General features: G+C 39.9%; 1 protein-coding gene across 9 annotated transcripts in view; it reads left to right on the top strand.

Moving 5' to 3' along the window:
- Positions 1-16208, top strand: part of LOC135697433 (collagen alpha chain CG42342) — a 405805-nt gene that overhangs the window by 199481 nt on the left and 190116 nt on the right. For 8 of the 9 annotated variants that reach the window (XM_065217110.1, XM_065217107.1, XM_065217104.1 and 5 more), the window contains 2 exons: positions 12632-12667; positions 14673-14708. In XM_065217110.1, the coding sequence (XP_065073182.1) occupies positions 12632-12667; positions 14673-14708 (72 nt within the window). The remainder of the gene's footprint in view (positions 1-12631; positions 12668-14672; positions 14709-16208) is intronic. The other variant, XM_065217108.1, reaches the window with a different exon arrangement.

Raw genomic sequence — 16208 nt, 5'->3', positions numbered from 1 at the left:
AGTGCTTCTGGAGAAATGAATAGATTACACTTCATAAACATCCCTCTTAAAACTTGTGGATTAAAAATTTGAAAGCTTTAGAAATCTTTATGTCTCTGAATCTGAAGATGAATGAACAATCCGTTGAATGCATAGGAGCTCATATACATTTGTCGTCAACTGAAAAATCTTGCGATAAATACAGTTTGAAATCCTACATCACGGCTTATAGAAGGCGCTTATAAGGATACTCAGAGCTAATGCCATTTTTGCTTCTTGAGGCTGTGGAGGCTACATTACACCAGAGATGAAAAGTCCAGCAATATTTGGAAATCATATCACTTTTTACTTTTTGCATCTCATTCATCAAAGCTCTTTTCTCATATCATACTTTTCACATTTAATTTCACCATCGGGTAGGGGAAGACTGTAGGAGTCTCCCTTAGCTCAGTCGGTACAGGCGCAGCTACAAAGCAAAACCATGGTAGAGGTGACTGGTCCCATTCCCGGCCTGATCTAGGAATTTTTCGGGTTGGAAAATTTCTCGACTTCCCTAGGCACTTGCCACACAATTACACTAATGAAAAAATGGTACAGGCATCGCAATTGATAACTGTGCATTGAGAACACTAAGTGGAGTGCACGCAATAAGTTTGAAATTCGAATAAGAAGAAGAAGAAGAATATGTAGAAGGATAAGAAGAAGAAGGGGAATACTGTTAAGTTGGTTTGCGTGATCGTGTCTTGAGTTCCTAGAAATCATCGCTGTTAGGCCCTTTTCCAGCTCTGGATTGACATCAACACCTTACAACTCGATATTAATGGATCTTTGACACATACAGATATCGAGTTCTAAAGCTACAACATATTCAAACAGCACTTTTCAGTGCTCAATATTACTATCTTTTTCGACACTTATTCGTCTTCGATCCTTGTTTGGACCCGGGGTAATCCTGCTTGGAAATCGACTTGAAAAATTCGTCGATCCTTCAGATTCTTATAGTAATCTGCTCGGAAGCCGATTTGGAGAAACGTTTTACTGCCGTCATTTTTCGATGAAAATAATTTGATTTAATTAATGATGAGTCAAAACTCCACTAAATTTTCTCGGCTTAAGGTGAAAGTGGATCGGTTTTGAATGACTCACTTCATCGATTTTTTACAAAATAACGCAGCGCTTAATCGAAAAAACTCTTCCGTGCAAAATTAAAGAACTTGAATTACTATAACTAGCAATTTTTACAAGATTTATTTATTGATTAAATTTTCTGAAAACCATTTTCTAAGTTCAATTTCAGGACCACAATCATAGTGGTCGCTAACTTTGCTCATCAATTACACAAGTATTTCGTATGAAAGGTTATATTTCACTCCCGTAGACCGTTTCAAAATATTGTTGGTAAAATGTTCTCCCAAGGCAACATACGTGTAATGCATTTTTTGTAACGCAATTCCAAGCATTAGATTTCGTTTTTCTAAGCAATCAACTGGCTTTTGTATGGATCTGTGCGTAAGCAATCCACAAGATTCAGTGGTGCACTGGAAGCTACTGATGAACAATGGCCATATTTCCGGTTCTCCTCTGAACGTTGGAAGATGCTTCGACATGGACTGCCGTGCTGCCAGTTAATCTTTCGTCACTCTAGCTGTTCGCTGCCCCGACCCGTCTTGCTTTCCATTCCTCGATGTGACCGTACCTGGTTCTGAATCGGAGCTCTCTCCATCCTCCGAATTATCGTTTTCCTCATCATCATGATCCGAAGATTCCAGGTCGTCCTGGTTATCAACGGTTGGACGTTGTCCCTTCGGGTAAGCTCCACGAACATCTCCTCCTGACTTGCCTTCCTTTTGACCCTGCTTTCCATTTTGGCACTTTCGCTTTGCTTTTATCCAGCTCGGTTAATTTTTTCCCGCCGGTAGCTGCTCCAGACTTTTGCTCTTTCACTTTCTGCAAACTAGCATTCATTTTCTGGCGAATCGCGTCCCGTTTCTTGCAAAACTCTCGTTCCGCGGCAACTCCTGCTCTTGCTGTAGTTGAAGATCCTGCATTTCCTGCTCTAACTTGAGTTCACGTTCGCGCATTTCCTTTTCTAGACGTTGCTGCTTTTCCGCCAACCTTTTTGTCATTTCCAGACGTTTTGCTCGAAGTTCCATCTCCTTCAATAAAGCTTCCTCTCTCGCTAGCTGTTCCTCTTCCAGTTGCTCTACATGTTTGGCAACACTAGAACCTGCACTTCTAACGGAATCCGAATCGCCGTGCGAAGAGCCTTTCTTCGAACCTTTCTTGGACTTCCGTACGCGCAAGAGTGAATCTTTGGATATGGTGCACTTTGAACAGTTCCACTCAACATCCTTCACTTCCTCTCCAACTCGGGTTAGGCAAAAGATGTGCGTCTAACTTTAAAAACTGTCGCATTAATGGCCCTTCGTTCATTTTCAACTTCTATTCAATTTTCATACTGCCGTACTCTAACGGAACTATCCACCTACCCTCTTCTAAAGATCATTCTCTAGCTAATAAATAATCACACTAAAGCTTCATGTTAGCATTTCCAACCAACTCTGAAAATCGCTAACTTCGCGTATGAAGTAACATAAAAACACTTTGAATGTTTGAGAACTTCGTTAAATTTCATGGAACTTTCGAGATGTTCAAGAATATTTGTATGGGTTCTTTTCAGAAGTTTAAAGATGTTCAGAGATCTTCGTAGAATTAAGAGAGATGGAAAAAATAGAGAATTTGGAATAAATTCAGGGAAGTATTTTTGGTATTTTACCTCTTATGTCAGACTCGTCTATACCATTTTTTCCTCTCTTCGGGACATAACACCACTGTCAGTCAAAATTCGATTCAACAAAAATAACCAATGACACCGATAACGACCATGCATCAGAACCCAAGTGTTAACCTCTTCAAACTAGGGAACAACGAATAGAAGATTAGGAATCACATAGATGAAGACTAACTAACTCATTTTTTCTTTGTTTCAAGATCATCCTCGGTGGACAAAGCCGAGTCTTGTCACTATCAACAAGGCATAAAAAGTAACAAGGACTAAGATGTGTTCCTTGGATAAGTGAAAAATCCTGTTCCACTAGTTTGGAGTAGTCGATCTAGGAATCGGTGGTAGATCTTACATCCCGTAACGTACCACGAAAAGGTGATCTATCCACGTTACGGGGCAATGTGGGTAGTCACGCTCTCTTTTGTCACCTGCTCCTGTCGGTTTGTATACTTTTGTCCTTGATAATCTTGTCTTGCATTCCGAATATCTACTACTAGATTAAAGAACTGGACGCCTCAACACAGTCGAAACACGATGTATCACTAAATGACAACTTTATGAACACTTGAAATAAAATTTCAGCACCCAAATTAATTAATTTAAAATGACGCAACAAACGAAAAACACTTCAGCTTTCCAACGCGGCCAACTGCGATCGTTTTTAGAAATGTGTCATACAACTGAATAAAAGTGCGAAACCTAACTTTTTGTCAGTGCGAACCTCAACCTGAGCTAGGTTTTATCCAATCTTGATACCCGATGCAGGTTGGAACTGAATATTGAACGAATTCGCTGTTAGTCTCTATGCTGGTTGTGAGGTACATGTTGTTAAGTTGTCAGCTGTGCTGGTTTGATTTTTTTTTCTTCTGCTCGGCTTTCGATTAGATTTAAAGTTAAATTTGGAACTTAAATCCTGATTTTATATCGAGCTCCGTGATCTTGAAAGTTAGTTAGTGCGTGATTAGTACTAGATAAATGCTTTATCCTTTTATTTTTTCTTCAAACATTAGAATCAAACATTTAAAATCTGATAGGTATTTTAAAAATCTAATGGAAATTAAATTATAACCAGATTTTTCTGTGACTGAGATTTAAGATTTTTCGAAATTTTACAATCTTAATTTTGTCTTACCTTCTTACCGCGAAGCATTTTCCTCTAAAAAAATGATGCAAGTCTCAGAATCTGGGTAAGTTTCCCAAGATCTTTAATAATGATTTTATTTTGGAGTTCGGGTGATTCAAAGCTGATCCATGAACTCGAAACTTTTGATTATTTGGTATTTTTTTTTCTATATTAAAAAAAAACATTGGTCGAATATTTTTCAGGCAAATTTATTTTCTGGCGTTCTTATGAAACTTGAACTAGGTGAAACAGACTATAATCACTGAAAATCTTAGTTAGTATTTGTAATAGACGCATTTCGCGCCAAATCGTATTCGGAGCTGGCAGCACCCTCTCAGATTTCAAAGAAACTTTCTGGATGTGTGGACCTTGACTAAATATGCCACAGTTTTTCCAAAATTTGTCTAGACTAACATTTGAGAAGGGCCAAACTTTTTCTGCCGATTTTTTTCAAAAAAATATTATGGAAAAATGACAACTCCAACAAAAATATGTTGTATGGATGACTTTTAGGAAATCGACCAAATTATCAAAAAAAAAAATACTGAAAAAAAATTAATTTAAGACCTACACTGAAAAAAATCGATTTTTAAAATTTAAAGTCGATTTAAAAAAATGGCCATGTTTGATTTGGATGAAACTTTGCCTCAAGATAGTTAATTATGTTTACTACCATCCGTCCATACATCGCGAGATGGGCACTTTTAAGGAAAAAAAGTTTTTCTTACAAAAACTTTTTCATGTCTGAACTGATTTTTTTTTTAATTTTCCATTTTCACACAAAACTAAACCAGTGAAGCTCTAAATCATCTCAGAATCCAATCAAGCTCAATTTACTATTCAATTTTGTCTAATCAGCACTTAAGTTCACTTTGATTAATCGAGAATTTCATATGAAAAAGGCTCATGATGCATTTCTCGCCAAATCGTATTTGGAATTGGCAGCACCCTCTCAGAGTTCAATAAAACTATTTGGACATGTAGACCTTGTCAAAAAAATATCATTCCCTTATTCTGTTGTCTACTACTGATGCAAAATTTGATAATATTTGAGAGAAAAAAGACAAGGTTTTCCCTATATCATTAATTTACAACAACAGTCATCTTTTCTAAGAAATAAAAAAGAGATGGCAAGAAATGCATCATGAGCCCTTTTCATATGAAATTCTCGATTAATCCAAGTGATTAGTTGCTGATTAGACAAAATTGAATCACAAATGGAGCTTCATTGGGTTCTGAGATGATTTTGAGCTTCACTGGTTTAGTTTTGTGTAAAAATGGTACGTTAAAAAAATCAGTTCAGACTGTTTGTTCACAGACCACAAAGCTCTTACAGCGCGAATTTGGTCTGGTCCCTCCGTCCTCATCTTTTGACTGCCGAAAACATCGATGATTTCCAAGTCCGGTGGCAGTTTTGGACCCGCTAACGGAGGAATTTCCCCAGCTGGATGGCATGGTGGATCTCATACGCGAAGCCAAAAATTAAATCGTTTTTCCGCTGGAAGTCAAGCGAAGCATTCAGCATCTTTAACGCTGAATACCAACGTCTCTACGCGCAATTAAGGCTCGCGTATGATGGCTACTACCAAAATCCAGGCATGTTGACGACTATCAACCGCGTGAAAGCGAAAGCGACCCTTCGCACAAAATTTCATTCGGATCAATGAAACATTCGTAGCTGGAGAGACCATATCCACCTTCCAGTTGGGTGATAGACGACGTAAAAAAACAATCATCACAAAGCTGCAGAACGAGCGAGGAGAGCAGATTCAAGGCTCCCTGGAGATCGAGCAGCACATGCTCCGATACTTCAAGGACTTGTATGCGGCGGGGGAGACCAGGCAAGTTGAGGAGGAGATGTTTGAAACCGAGAGAGCAGTACCCGAGAACGACGAAGCTAACGCTGCTCTTGTGGCAGAGATCAGCATCAACGAATTGAAAAATGCCATCCGAACGTCACAAAAACAAAAATCGCCGGGTATCGATGGTCTCCCGGTAAAGTTTTACCATCGAACTTTCGACATCATCTATCGAGAGCTCTACTTCGTCACCAATGAAGCTATGACGGATGAGCTACTTTCGGAATTTGCCGATGGCACTATCGTACTGGTTAAAAAGAGAGGTAGCGATGGAACAGCGAGAGCATACCGTCCGATCAGCCTGCTCAACGTCGACTTCAAAATTCTCTCCCGCGTCATGAAGACCCGCCTGGAACACATTCTCCGGACACATCGAGTCCTGAGCGACGCGCAAAAATGTGCCAACACCGATCGATCCATCTTCCAGCCACGCTCTCGTTTAAGGATCGTGTAGCACAACTAACCGCGAGAAAGCAAAAAGGGAAAATGATCTCTTTCGATCTCAACGACACGCCGGCGCCGGTGGTGTAGTGGTAAGCGTGACTGCTTTCTTAACACCCCGATGGGTCTGGGTTTCAATTCCAGCCGAAGTCGGTGGGATTTTTCTGAGGCATAAATATCTCTTGTCACGTCTTCCTTCGGAAGGGAAGTAAAGCCGTTGGTCCCGCACCGATATCCTACGCAGGTGTGGACGCTTCCTTCCTGCACATTTGATTGCCGTCAATGGATGGCAATCGATGTCCGTCGGTGATTGGCACTAGATTGCGGAACAGAGACCGACGTTAAATAAAGGAAAGAAAGATCTCGACCACGCGTTCGATCGGGTCTCTCACGGACTCTTCTATCTCTGGGTTTCAACCAGGGTTTCGTTGGCTGGCTCTCTCCGATCGCTGCTGCGTCTTCGTCACGTCTGCTGGTGAATGGGCGCTTTTCACAGCCGTTCCGTATAGAGCGATCCGTACGGCAGGGAGACCCAATGTCGATGTTACTTTCCGTGCTTTATCTCCATCCCCTCCTCACACGGATAGAGCGAGTTTGTGGTGGTGACCTTTGCGACGACATCACGTTGATTGCAACCTCAACACAAACAATAGACCGTATTACCAGCTGTTTGGCAGTTTTGAGATAGTTGCCGGGGCAAAAATAAATCGGCAAAAAACAGTGGCTATCGATGTTGTGGGAACCCACTTGTAATACCAGGACTGCAGACAAAGGAGAATGTGAAGGTTCTGGGTGTTTTGCTTTAGTAGCCAGAATAACGCAACTTATTTGGTTGCATAACATGCGCTCCCTTACCCTGCAACAGAAGGTGATTTTGTTAAACACCTTTATTACAGCGAAGGTGTGGTATCTTTCGTCTGTAATACCACCACAGTGTGTTCACACGGCGAAACTGACAGCCCTGAAACTGAAACTGAATTCCAATGCAGCAGTTGGCACGTAGCAGAGACTCATCAACCGCCACCTGCAGGAGATCGATTCCATTCCCTTTTATCGTTCCCTTCTCTTCCAAAATATTCCTCCCCCTGCCGATCTTCCTTGTTTCAAACTGCTTTCTCAGCAGACTGCTTTGCTTCCACCCAACATCCAACAAAATCCCACCAGCGATCAAATTCATTGCCTCTATCTTGAGCAAACCGAACTGCTAAGGGTGGAACGGAACCAGCCAGGTCAAAATTGGAAAAAAATCTGGACAAATATTTCGTCCAGAGGATTAATGTCGTGTCAACGCAGCGATCTCTACATGTTAATCAACGGGAAGACGGAGCACCGCAGACTAATGAACATTATCGGACGTGCAAATGATTCGAATTGTCAGCACTGCATGGTGTCTATTGAAACGCTACAGCACAAGTTCTGCTAGTGCCCTCGTATAGCTGCAGCATGGACGCACGTACAACGAAGAATAAATACGACTCTTGGCGGATGGCAACGACTTTCCTTCACCGAGTTGATACGACCAATCTTGGGCAGCATTGCAGCAGCCAGAAGAAATGAAATTCTTAAATTGTTTATAAAATACATCAACTAGGGGAATTTACGTATTCTCGGCAACCTAAGCAGCTACCTTCTTTCTATAGCCTTTTTCTCTATGGAACGCACACATATGCAGTATTGGTTTGTTTACAATCTTTTGCTGCCAGCTGCTCTAACAATTTCAGTCGAAAGAATTGTCAAAAACTGTTTTGAAACGCTTTTACAAAGCTCCAATCTTCTCTAGTGAGAGCGAGTATTGTCGGCAACCAGTTTTTCTTCGGCAACCGTTCCATTTGAACTGCATGTAAATCTGCTGTTCTATTATCGGCAACTCGAAATCAGCTACAATTTGTAGTGCGTGAGTTGCATTTCAAGAAAACCTTGCTAGATTGCATTTTCTCAGTGGTAAAAATATAGTCAAATTGAAGCTGAAAGCATAAAGAATCGTTTGCATGCATTCAGCGAAGTGTTTTAGTAAGAAAATCAAGTGAAAATAGTATTTCAATTTGTGTTGCCGAAAATAGTCTGTCATGCCGAAGCCGTCATTTCCCCTATATTAATGCAAATATTAATAACAGAATAGATGTAGGTGAACTAGAATTCCTTCTAAATTTAGAAGAGTAATATTTTTTACAAATTGAATGTGATATCTATTAGCTAAAAATAAACAAACTATATTTTACAAAAAAAAAAAAAAAAAATTAAAATAATAGTTTGCCTTGCCATAATTAAAAAATAATATTGGAGAAAGTGGAAATGTAACCAACAAGAAAATAAAATACAAAATAGCCTTGCCGCCTTTTGATTGAATAGCAGTTCCAGAGTTTCTATTTAGCCAGCTGAGATGAACCAGTCTGTGGCTGAAGATCTCCCATATAAAGGAAATCAATCAATATATTTAGCCGTAGTCCCCTCCAGTAAACCTTTCTAGCTACACCAATGTACGTTTGTTCTCGATAACGATACAATCTATCGACTTAATTTGAATCACATTATCCGTTTCAAGTCTTAGGTAATCTAATGACTGAAATATAGGGTTAACTACCCCATTTCCGGCCTATTAAGCACAACCCGCACTTAGTCTTTCTTAATCTAGCGCAGTTTAGCACCAAACGGAATGTTATTATTACTGATGGCTTCCAAATGTATTTACCTTTCCGTATGTACCGTAAGATTTGATAAAGAGAAACCAATCGTTGAGATATTGTCAAAAGTCTAACATTGCTTCTTGACGCCAAACTCGGCCTACGGATTCTAAACTCGGCCTAACACATTGAAACGCCATTGAAATGCCAATGAATCGGATGAAGATAAAAATGGATTCCGTCGGAGCGCTTATTATGTTTTTGGGAATAATGGGTGCAAACCTTCATACCACGCATTCTCATTAACTTCGTTCCGTAATAAGCTAAAGTTTCGTACCAAACGCATAACTTATTAACTCTGAAATCATGGATTTATTTGAAGTTTTCTGCTCGATAGGCCCAAAAAGGGCGATTAGGCCGAAGTAGTTCTCTACCCCATCAAACTTTTTTCGAAAGCATTTGTAGAACTGTCATCAGTATGAATTCATGAACATCAGTAAAAGTAGTCAATTAATAAAACTAGGTTCAGGACTTCTAAGAAGCTTCGGTAACCAGCATTATAAGTAAGATGATCAAGGCATTCTAAATCATGATGGTGCACAAGTAAATTAGGAATTCCCTAACTAGGCGGCGCTAGTGTACATGTGAACTTTCTGTATCTATAAGCTATATCTTGAAATCCTCACCCTCTACGAAGTCAGGAAATCTACGAGAAGTCCACACGTAGTCTAATGTCACGTAGTGAGAGAATTCTGAACTAACTAGTCCACAAATTTGAAGACATTGATCACCTGAACAACTGTTCCGAAGACGGAAGCATTTCAAATAGTTACGATCTCAAGATATATTTTATACAGGAAATTGACTTGCACATTAGCGCCGCATAGTGAGAAAATTCTGTACTACTGTTCTCTATCCGTCTCCTGTGCAATTTTGCCGAAGACAGTAACCTTTTATATGGCCAGGATCATGATATATTCCACCCCTTACCCCTCAAGCGAAAAGAAAATTTTCTGAAAATCAATGTAATTAAGGTTACTTTGTTCCCTTAAGTTTTGCAAACAAGTACCACCATGTCAGTAACAATAAGAGTTTTTTCACAGATGGGTCAACTATAAACGCTTCCACTGGATTTGGATTATTCAACGAATTCCATAGCGCCTCATATCAACTGCAAAAACCCTGTTCCGTATACGTTACGGAACTAGCAGCCATATTCTACACAGTAGAGCAAATTGCCTCACTACCATCTGATCACTATTTTATTTTTACTCATAGCCTTAGCTCGTTGGAGGCTATTCGATCAATGAGACCGATGAAGCACTCCTCTTATTTCCTGACCGAAATCCGAGCTAAATTGAGTACTTTATCTAACTGCTCCTATACTATCACCTTAGTTTGGGTCCCATCTCATTGCTCAATTCCGGGTAATGAGAAAGCGGACTCGCTAGCTATGGAAGGCGATATTTTTGATCGACAAATCGCCTTTGCGGAATTTTCATCGTATCGATCTGAGGATTTAGTAGTTAGTGTCATCTTGCTAGGTCTCCATCGGTGTACCCCCATGTTTGTCTTTTTCTCCAGTATGTCGCTTAGTTCTAGATCAAGAGCACATTGCTCGAAAAAAAACCTTGTGTTCTCAATCCCTAGCCTACAACCCGTTTGTTATAATTTGTTACCCCCCGAGATAGCCGCGAGTAATCGGCCCCCGCTTTTCTAACGTTAGTATTAAGAAATTTTGCAATCTAAACAATGAATATCGGCTCCGCAAAGCTACGGCAAATGAACGCATTATAAAAAAAGGTTACTTTAACGCATACATTTTACACAGTTTTGGTTAAATTTTAGTTCAAGCTTAGGGTGGCCGTCTTACCCGTTGTGACGTGCAGTTTTTTAACGAATTTTCATCGTCACCGCTATTCACAAAATTCAATTCTTGTCGGATTGTCCTGAAAATTCGGATTTGAGGCTAAAATTTATGAAAACAATTTCAATTACGACCGGCTTCGCCCCACTCACGACCCAAAGGTTGAGAAACGCTAGGTTACTGAATTAATGGGAAACGCATTCGCCACTATTTGCCCTCGTTTGGTTTAAGAAACATAGCATGTTCGGAATCAATTGAAAATAAATACGATCACTATGTTAAATAACGTTCTAATAACGCATACGTTAGCTCATACCTCCACGCTTCCGAATCAAAACGAGATAAACTGGTGCGTCATAAAATCAAGATTCCAGACTGCAAGCTGCAGGTGCAACCTATTAGCGTCACCATTAAACATGATTTGTCATCCCGTTGATCACTCTCAACAATTTAGGAAACTTACCTAACCAATCCACCGTTTCCTTGTGCACCCACGATTGCCAATGACAGGAACAGAAAGCTTTTATCACCCTATCGAGTCGTTATTGTTATTGTTATGGCCGCCGAAATGCAGTGCTTACTACGATTCTAATCCACGTGTTCCTCCAATTCGTGCGCACATTAACTAAGGCTTAACTGAGAACTCGTTTGTCATCTCCCACCGACGCAATATGACAGTTTTCACTTAATTTGGCCACGTTTGTTTGTTCACTGCTTTGGAAACAACCCTAAATACGATCGAAAGCTCCCCCAGATACGAACGCTAATGGATTCTCGAAACTTTATCCATGGATTTATCGCTTTATTGCAGCGCATGGGCACTGGACAGTGGTTGAAATTGAACAGTTCCTCGTCAAATGACGAATCGAAAAAAAAAACTCGACCTTCCCAGATTTGTGTAAAACTTTGCATAATTGTGTGCTATGGGCAATCATTCACATTTTTACAAAAAATTGGCGATTTTGGAGGCTGGAAATTTTTTCAAAATGGCGTCTGTAATTTTTCAATAAATTGCAGCACGAAAACGTCGTTTTTGATCGAAATGACGTCTGAGACAAAGTTGTTTCTCATAAGATACTATATATGTTTTTAAACTTAGTAAAATTGTAAAATAGCACTAAACGAAAAGTTTACCGCCCCGAGAATAATTTTTTTCCGGCAATCATCGGAACTATCAACTCTATACTTCCATCTCCTCATCTATCGTATAAAAATTACCACTTTAGTCTGCTATTTGAAATTAGCATCTTCAACTATGTAAATCGTTAACTTCACGCAGCAGTATTACAAACAATTCAGGCGTAACATTTGATAACGGCACAAAAACATTTGTGAACAAACTTTCTAATGCCCTTTACACGCGACCCAAAGTACGCCCACGCAAACTAATACCACTTTCCGAAAGGTGAGAGTTTCCCCTATCCGATGATGTTGTTGGTTGGCATGTAAAGGGCTTTAAAAAGTTTGTTTACAAAAGCTTTTGTGCCGTTATCAAATGTTACGCCTGTCAAAAGCTTAAGAGAATTTATGTTTTCAGATTTTCGATCTACAAGGTTGGTATCCTCTCAAAAGTTGTAGAAAATATTCTTGAAAACAACTTTTTCAAAGACACCCAGTTCGGATCTTTTTTCCTTTTTCAGATTGCCTCAAAAATGTCTTATTAAGGCGCTAACCATCAAGCGCCAGAAAATAACAATTTCAACCACCGTGCGCACTGAGTCCCCTTGTAAAATCGTTTCTTTTCTTTTTGCTCAGATTTCGTCTGCCCTTGCGGAGATTAAGCTTGATGAACGAGGGAGCTCAATTTATTTTAACGATTATCGTTTAAAGTTAATGCATTTCGGGGTATGATTATTGCCCATTTCTCCCCACCGGATCGAGACTCAGCCACTCGACAGTTGAATTGTCCCAATAAAATTTCACAGGTTTCATTCTTTTTCTTCTTCCACTTTTCAGGGTCCCACTGGTCCACCTGGCAAGAACGGTCTTCCGGTATGTATTCTGTTTAATTTTCCATCAACTCCGACGTTCAACTTCCAACCGCATCATCATCCTAGTAGGTCATAAATTATAATTACCGCTTAAAAGAAGCGTCATTTCTTGAGTAATGAAAAAATAAACATTTCAGGAGTGAATTTTCAAATAGCCGTAAGCAAAGATTCAAACGTCAGTTTGTCGAGACTCTTAGCTTCTTCGAACAAACTAACACCGCCATCAGGTAGGGTTAATTTTTCCCCAATATTAAGGTGGCCTTAGTTTGCGTGGGTGACATTTAAATCTTTGCTCACGAAAGCAGATACGGCTATTTGAAAATTCACTCTTGATTTATATTTTAAAAGCATTCACGCCTCTGTTCATCCCACCATTTTTCTCTCTCTCTTTATGCAACCCTGCAGCAGCCTACTGCGATCAGCGTTTTATTTTCAATAAACGTCGTCCTTCTCGCACATTGCACTGAACAAAAACCGCACATCGATTTCATCAGATACCACCTGGACATACACACCCAGTCACTGAGTTATGACATATTGCTTCGTTTCGATTAAAACAACATATTCCCCCTCCCGCTCATCGTTGGCGCAAGTTATTATTGGAGAGCGCCCACAGAAAAAAAATAAAACAATATTCGCAGAATCCCACCGAAAAAAATAAAAATAAAATAAATAAATATCGATAACATATTTCCGCGACAGGTTGTTGGGGTGTACTAATGTGTTTTCAGAAATTGATATTTATACGCCATTCATTATGGGTCTGTCCTGTGTGCGTTTCTTTTTCCGTTTTTTTAAACATGAATGAGCAGCGAAGGCTCAGGAAACAATACCCACGGGGACCTCCTGTTGATGTGGTTTTTCAGCTTGATCTGGGAGGTAATTTTAATAACTGAAAGAGGATTTTTTTTATGTGTTCAATGGTGAAGGTCTTTTTCACCTGATTGTGTCTTGTTGCATCCGCACTAGAGGTAGATAGACAGGTTGAGCCCCGAGAAAATGGAAAAAGCTGTTGCCGGCATTCAATTGAAAATTTTCGCGGATCAGTGTCTATACATAAAAGCGGGCAGCCTTTTTTCGGGGCTTTGCTAGAGCTAATTGTGGGTGGTAGGAATTTATTTTTAAAACAACAATCAGCCAAATTTGATATGCAGGAAAATTCAATCATTTTGTATCAGAAAAGTGATCGAAGTTTGGATTGCCATTTCACCTTACTTATTATACTCAAACTCGATATTCCCAATATTTTTCCCATACAATTTTCACCGTAACGTAAAATCGCCCCCTTATCCGACGGTTCCTATCGTGTTAAGGGCGGTTTAATTTGCATACGAAGATAAACAAAATTTTGATTTACACACCGAAAACCGGAATTGATTCCATGTTTACCTCGACTGCAAAAATATCCGAAAAGCCAAACATCCCACATATCAATGAACAATATTTATCGATCATCCAAGCAAGCAAGCAATCAGTATTTAAAAAAAAATCGCAGTCACCTTTGTTTTGCTGGACGGGTGAGCGGGTGGGGTGGAGGATTCTGTCCAAGCGATCGCTGAATATTAAATAACTTTCGGTCGCATTTTAATTACCGCCTACTGCGACCGAATCGCCCGAAGGTGCCTTGATGCAGCGGCAGCCAATTCGACAATGTTCGTTCGTGTGCGGGAAGGACGACGTTCGAATAAAAATCAAACCCACTCATTTTTCATTATCGCAGATTCTCTTCCCCCCATTCATTCCCTCATCTATTTCATTTTTGCTCTCTTTTCTCTTCCTCTTCATTCGCGTATCAAAAACATGCCAAATTGCACGTGTAAATTCGCACGAACCATCTGCACGGCACGCAATGCTCGATGCTTGAATAATTGCTTCGGACCCTGCCTTGTGATGACCACCCGATGGGCACGCAAATTTTGACAAAACCGAAATCAAAATCCGACTGCTTGCCAACAAAACAACATCATAATCATCACCGTCATCGTCCATGACCCGGAAAAAAATAGGGTCTGAAAGGAGCGAAGGGAGACCGAGGATCGATGGTAAGATTTACAGAGATGAATTTGTGTGTGTTTTTTTTTTTCGTTTCGTAATTATTTTAAAATGAGTGTGTATTTAACTATGATTTTATTCTCGTTTAACTCGTTGCACTAATTATAGCTTCCCACTTTCCCATTCCCGAGCGTTGCGCTTGATTAATGGAGCCGTTTGCTCCCATCGTCCTCGTCCTTCCTTTCATCCTTCAGTGCAACATGAATGGATGTGTTGGGATGAGTTTTTATCCCATTTCGGATTGCGTGAATAAATAAAAAATTAATCCGATTTCCATGCACGTAAACACATTTCGCTCGCTTTTCATTCATTTTTAACTTTATAACTGATTCAATCTTGCAGTTTTTTTTTTCGCGTTTGCCAACTTTGCTTCGTGTAATCCTGCTCGAAACTGTGTCATCGGTGATTTTTTTAATCAACTTCGGTTTGAGGATTTTCCTCTGATCAATCTGCACAGTAGGCCATGCGTTTTATCTAGTAAATTGAAATTTCAAATTCAAACTACCGGGCCTGCTGCAGTCTTTGATGGACTACAACTCTATTTTCTCAATCACTTCGCACCTTTTCGACTGCATCGAACCGAACGAATCGATCTGTTTACAGCTAGAATACATTAAGATTTAACCTACATTCCAGTTCGTCAAAGTGTATATCCCACAGAAGCAGCAGTACCACCACAAATCCCACATTCATCTTTCCACAGTTTACGATTCTTCTGGATTAACCTAAATAAATATGCGCTTAGGCACCGAACCAATATCCATTCCATGGCGAGGGGGTCCGCACATACATCAATTCGAAACAGTCATTTTTTTTCCAACTCCCATCAACATTCAAACTGCACTCTTCTAAACCAGCAGCCTACTTGGTTCGGTGTGCGTAAAAATGACCCACTGCCTACCAGATGAGCTTCTCCCGCACCCCGAAGGGCTAATCGTTTGTTTATTATTGCTGGGAATGATTTCAAAACAGACACAGGCGGCGGTGGACTGCGTTTTCCGCTGTGAGCGTCGTAGTAGAATCGTAGCAATCGGTCGGTTAGGTGGATTTTTTTTTCTCCATCAAATCGAATCGACTCACAGCTAGCAATCAATCAACGCACCAATCCGGAGATTGAACGGGTTTTCACTCACGGTGATGGATTTTGAAACCGGGCGTTCTTTGACAATGTCAGTTTGTGATGCAATTTGTGGGATATGATTCCTAATCTAGTTTGATTTGAATTTATTGCTACAGAGCAGTTCCACGCCAAATGAGGAATCGGGGAAAAAACTTGAGCTTTTCCGATCTGCATGAAATTTTGCATAATTGTTTGCTATGGGCAATGAATCAATTTTTTTTTTCTGAAATTCAGTCATTTTGGATCTTGTAAAATGTTGAAAAAGGCGCCTTTGAAATTTTTCAAAAAAATTCAGCATGGAAACGACACTTCCAAGGAATTACAAATATCTCTCAAAATGATAAAAAGACAAGCGATCAAGCAATAATGA

Source organism: Ochlerotatus camptorhynchus, unplaced genomic scaffold (assembly GCF_037179485.1).
Source record: "Ochlerotatus camptorhynchus isolate MF236.1 unplaced genomic scaffold, CSIRO-AGI_Acam_v1.1 ptg000070l, whole genome shotgun sequence".
Taxonomy (NCBI): Eukaryota; Metazoa; Arthropoda; class Insecta; order Diptera; family Culicidae; genus Ochlerotatus; species Ochlerotatus camptorhynchus.
Note: the sequence above shows the minus strand (reverse complement) of the source record. Positions and strands in the feature narration are given on the sequence as shown.